General features: G+C 37.2%; 1 protein-coding gene across 1 annotated transcript; it reads right to left on the reverse strand.

The window, feature by feature from the left end:
* Positions 1-202: 202 nt before the first annotated feature.
* Positions 203-4934, reverse strand: BDKRB1 (bradykinin receptor B1). The gene is made up of 2 exons (XM_082058557.1): positions 4812-4934; positions 203-2170 (listed from the first exon to the last, which is right to left on the reverse strand). Exon 2 carries the CDS (start codon positions 2105-2107, stop codon positions 1025-1027), a length of 1083 nt encoding a protein of 360 aa, XP_081914683.1. The 5' UTR covers positions 2108-2170; positions 4812-4934; the 3' UTR covers positions 203-1024.
* Between the last annotated feature and the right edge of the window lie 870 nt (positions 4935-5804).

Raw genomic sequence — 5804 nt, forward strand, 5'->3', positions numbered from 1 at the left:
TTTTCTTATCTACTGTCAGGTGTATTATTATGATGTCATTATTATTATTACTACCACCACCACCACCACCACTACTATTAATGCTACCAGTATTTATATTCTTGTAACAGCAAGGATTTTTAATCACAGAACCATATATATGCTTTTCCCCAAAAGGACAGGGAAAGCAACAAATTACAAAATAAATATAATATGGAACAAGACTGTGGTGTAAAAAGGATGTTGATAATTTTATTAATTTTGCTTCATAAAAATATAAATATGTATCTATGGTTTTGCCTCAGATGAAGTATATTCCAAAATAATACAAAATCAATGACCATTGCTTATATTGTAATATATAAAAAAGAATCTTTACATACTTGATGAGTAATTATATAACATTTTATTAAATCAAAAAAGTCAGATTTTAAGGATGATATCAGGTTGCTTCAATTTTTCTACAGTTTATGTACACTTTCTTTGTCGTTTGCTGTCTTGTGCAACTTTAAGCACTGCAGATATTTGACATGCACAAAAAATTATTCAGTTTTTCCATATGCCACTATGAAAGTGCAAACCATTTAAAATATTGTTAAAAATAACTGGAGTTATTCTATTCATATGCAGCTATCAACTGTAGATTAAGCTCATATTTGCTCTGTAGTACATACTATAGTTTTATGTATAGTGGTATTAGTGGCATAGTAGTTGTCATCACAAATACAATGTGGTAAAATGTTCAGTCAGCTAATGGCTTTCTGTAAAGAAGTCGAACTTGTGATATCTTGTCAAACAGTTTTTCTTTCAAGTCACAGACAACTGATAAAACAGGTTAGATAATTTAGTACAAAATTCTGGTATCACGTTATGCATTTGAATGGATAACACAGAAGAAGAAAGCCAATTTAAGACAAATATGCAGTCAAGAGATTTTCTTCAATAAATAATTATCTTAGTCTGTAAATGCCAGATCAGTGCAATTAATGTTTGATGCTATTTGAAATAAGCTGTAGTATGAAAATGAAGATGGAACCAAGAAATATTAAGTTAAACTACTCCTGACTGGAAACACATTGAAATACGAAGACTTTTCTTTGAAAGATACTGAGCTCAAAGGAAACCCGCAGGGAATAAACTGTGAAAAAACTTCTAAAGCCTTTTGCCTGAAGTATTTCCCAACAAAAACATAAATCACAGGGTTAAGGCAACTGTTGGTGGTAGCCAGAGTATGACCAAACTGCTCACCAAAGTTGAGGAGTTTCTCCCAGAAGCAGCCTGTGATCACTTCTGTCCGGTATAATATATCAAGGAATACAAAAAAATGGTAGGGAGTCCAGCACAAAAGAAATATCAATACCACTGTGAAGATCATTCTGGTAGCCTTTGTACCTCTGTGCCCCTTGCAACTCCTTGTTCTGAGTGCTCTTCCTTCTCCCGCTTGTTTTCGTAGGTAGCGAATGGTAGAGAAGTTAAGGAAGATGATTGCTGTAGATGGCAATGCAAACCCCACTATGTTGAATACCAGGCTTTCCGCTGTTACCCACGATGGGGTGGGGTATTCTAGAGCGCATGCTGAAATATTCCAGTCGGGAAAGTGTTTCACAGTCCGAAACATAAAGGTTGGGATACTGAGAAGGATACCGAAGAACCAGGTGAGCAAGCAGATCCCTTTGGCCATAGTTTTGCTCCGTATCCCTCTGTGGTTCAAGGTATGAACAAAAGTAAAATAGCGTTCCACGCTGACTGCCACTAGCAAGTAGATGCTGGTGTACATGTTCAGGAGGATGGATGCGCTGGTGGTACGACAAAGGAAATTGCCAAACGGCCAGTTAAATTCTTTCCTGATGTTCTCTGCCCAGAAAGGGAGACACGTGAGGAAGATAAGGTCAGCCACAGCTAGGTTCATAAGGTAGATTTCAGGTATGTTCAGAGGGCTCTTATGCAGTGAGTAGGTTAAGAGAACAAACACATTTCCAAGCATTCCAATAACACAGATGGTGTCGATATACTTGGGTATTACATAGTACACGATTTCCCACCAGTCATCCAAGTCCAGGCAAATAGTGGAGTTGTTGTTTTCACTCTGGTTTGAGGAAGGAATCTTCAGTAGGGGAGTTTCAGTCATTTTTTTTCTTTTGTTAAAAATTCTGAAGTGAACAGGAGACCTCTTTGAAATGAGAGAAATGGACTGCAAAACAGAGCATAAAATTCTAAACGTTGTCTCCTATCAGTGGTGTAACAAACATTTATCTGCTGGAAATTCTTTGTTAGTGCTCACTGATTATTATAGGCTAGATCAATCCATGCTTCTTATGTGCGATGATGAGAAATGTTCCCAGTATTGGCTAGGATGGAACTTCCTCTACATCCTATGAAATTTCCTCTCTTTGCTGCCATTGTTTAAAGTGGCACAGAGGAAGGAAAGTGCCAATTTAGTGTATGCTTCCTTCAGACTGATGACAGAAACAGATATAGCTGAATTCCAGCTCCCTGAAAGTAGTGGGAATCATGCTGGTGACACAAAACTAGCTTTGCACCCTTCCCTGCCCTTTCTCTTACTCTTATTTTCCATACTATGTATAACTTCAGCAGGATGATGCCCATTTCCCCAAAACTAGGAATGCTACTCACTCTTGGTGTGCATCACTTGGTTGCTTAACTTTGCATTCTTCTGTTCCCCCTCAAATCCTCCCATCCTGAACTTTGGGTTCAAAATTACCCTTAGATTAGACAGCTCACTTCCCTCAAATGTCAGCAGGTCTAAGAATAAAACATTGACTCCTCAAAAATCATATGCTCAAAGTCTTTCCTGAAGAGAAAGGCTCTGAAGCTCCAAATTCACAGCACTCTTCTCCAGTTCAAAAAGTTCATCTGAGTTCAGCGGGAGAGAGACAGCCACAACCTTCAAAGCGTCTGGGCTTTTGTAGCATTGGCAACACTGTTATTTCTCTCTGGTAACTTTGTGCAAAATTATGCAGGAATGAGAGCACAAGTAAAATGTTATCCTCCCTTGAAAATTCACCGGGTTGTCAGAGCTGCCTCCTGCAGTGACTTTATTCTCCTGATGTTGTTGTGCTCAGCCATAGTGCCTGGCTCTTGTTTTTTACAGGCATTCAGAATCATTATGGTAGGCAAGACATTACTGAGCCTGTGGTGACATTAAACATTTCAGTATTTCATATCCAAGTGGAGCATGCCAATCATGCATTTAAAAAGATTCATTATTTTGCAGCTAGCCATCCTGAATGTTAACTTTCTGCTACAGCTATTTAACCCTGCTCTTTCAGTTTCTGCATTTTTACACTGAGGAGATAGCTAAGGATGGGGTTTCTGAAGAGAGTATTTAGGACCATAATTTACCTCATTTACATATATATGTACAGCCTTAATCATGTCTGTGTCTGAGCAGCTTGCAACACTTATCTCTGCGATGCCTCCAGCAACTAGTTAAGTCCTAATATTCCACGTCATGCAATTTGGTACTTAATGCACAGAACGTTTTTAATCATTGCAGAATTAAAAGAGCAGCGAAGTTTTATCTGAGTTCATAAACTCACTCAAGCTGACAGTATTGTCAGGGAACTTGATTACAACTCAAGTCAACACAGCTCTCTGGCTTTGATCATCTTCCCTCACAACAGTTTGAATGTTATCTAGTTCACTGCCAGTCTCATGCAAACTCAAGACAACCTGAGGGGACCTAAAACTGCAGAGAAGATGTACAGAGCAAACAAATTCGCATCAAAGAGGCTGTTTGTGAGACAGCAGGAGTCTAAGCTTTTTATAGCAGGAGACTGGATAAGGTGTGAGAGTAATGGAAGAAAATCTGTAGTGTTCTATGTCAAAAATTATGTAGAAAAGAAAAAGTAAACATTTCCTTTTGTAAATAGAATTATTATTTTCACTAAACCTAGAGAAAAACAAGTGCTTATATTCCTTGCTTGCCCGTTTTCTGATGATTTCTTGCTATCCGCTCATGCCCGTCACTTCACACACTTTGCGTGTGATATGTATGTTGGAGCTGTGACTTCATTCATGACTGCCTAACTTAAAAACTTAATGAACATTTACTTTCCATTGCAAATTGATTTTAGTCACATCTAGATCTGATTTCTTGTTCATCTAGCAATTGTATATGAAGTTTCTGTAGAGTTTGTCATTAGGAAAATGTCTTCAGAGTCTACTAGCCAATGTCCAAGCACTACCGCAAGCCACAAGCCTTTTATAAACTTAGAGGTCCAGATGTCTTCTTGGCAGAAAATGCAATTTATTTCATTTGCTTAATTTGATTTCTTATTCCAACGCAATTTTCTTCTGTAAGTATTTTAAGTATTTTGTGCTAATGGATAATTAACCACACGAATAATTTTCAATTTATGTACTTAATAAATTGCACTCATCTTTTATAGAAATAATGACATATTTTTCCAGGTTGAACTCTTTTCTGATTAATTTCTATGCACAGTGAACCTATTACCATTATTACTATTAATATATAACCAGTTAGGATTGGGGGTTTCTGGAAACACTTAATAAATATAAGCTGAGCTTTGGGAACAATATTAAAACTAAAGATTACTTTGAAAGACAAAATTCTACAATTAGTCAAGCAAGTTCAGCTATAAAGAAATTTCATAAAATTAATAATGTTTTTACACAACTAGAGAGAACTAATCCTGACCTTCAGAGTTAGTTTCATGGTGAAAAAGAAAGGTAAACTCCAGTAGACTGCACAGATCAGAACTGAGAGCATTTTTTTTTTTTTTTTTTATAAAAAGTATGTGAAATAATTATAATAAAGGTAAGACATTAAAACAAGATAGACGTACCTACTTCCCGTCCTTCCTGGCAATCTGGACGAAGTTTCAAATTCAGAAACAGTAGGTAAGTAGCAGTACAGAGGTTACTGAGAGAATTCAAAGATGCATCCTGAGGACAACTGGATGACTGAGTGTGGTCTGAGTGTTTTGTTGGCCATGTAAGATGTGTGTGATGTTACATTTTGGAGGAAAGCCCTGGGATTTTTTTTTCTTCAGTTCTCCAATGGTGGTTGTAGTAATTTTCTAGGCATGTGAAATACTTTGTTCTTGTGAAATCTTTCAAGTCATATGGCGTGACTTTGGTCCTCCTGTGACCACTAAATAAAGGTCTCAAGTACAGGTCCTTGGCAACTAGCAGTTCTTTTGTGTGATTAACTGTGTCTGGAACAATAATTTGATCAACAGCTCTGAACTGTCATCTCAGTGCCAACTTTGAACCAGGATTTTCTAGGTTTTTGTTGTGGTGGGAGACCTTCCCTCTCTCAGTGCGGGGAGGACCATGCCAAAGAGCTGGGGTTAAAGCAGAAGAGGTGTATGGGAGGGGTTGCTGAAACTTGGACCCGCTAAACCCCAGGTCAGCCTTTCCTCCGCTTTTGAAAATTGCTGTCTTTTGTACCCCACTGTAGGTGTTTTGGGCATGAGCCTCTGTGAACATGACTTCCCCGTAGTGTGTGATGACTGCTGTATTTTTCCAGGCTTGCACCCATAAATAATATTTTATGTGATTACCTGCTGGGACCTTGTAGCTTGAGACTGGTTGTTTACCAATTATTTTTATACTTTTCATTCTTACTTCCCTCTAAACAGAAAAATTAAAAACAAAACAACAAAAACATATTTGAAGCATCTCAGATTTTAATTACAAATCCTCTTAAGTATATCTGTGTAAAAAATAGTTGTTTTTTTCTTTTTTTTTTTTTCTGAATTATTTTTAAAAAGCAGTGAGAAATTATGACGACACTGCAATGTTATTTACTTACAAGAAAACATTCTTCATATTGG

Source organism: Streptopelia decaocto (assembly GCF_964273445.1).
Source record: "Streptopelia decaocto genome assembly, chromosome: 7".
Taxonomy (NCBI): Eukaryota; Metazoa; Chordata; class Aves; order Columbiformes; family Columbidae; genus Streptopelia; species Streptopelia decaocto.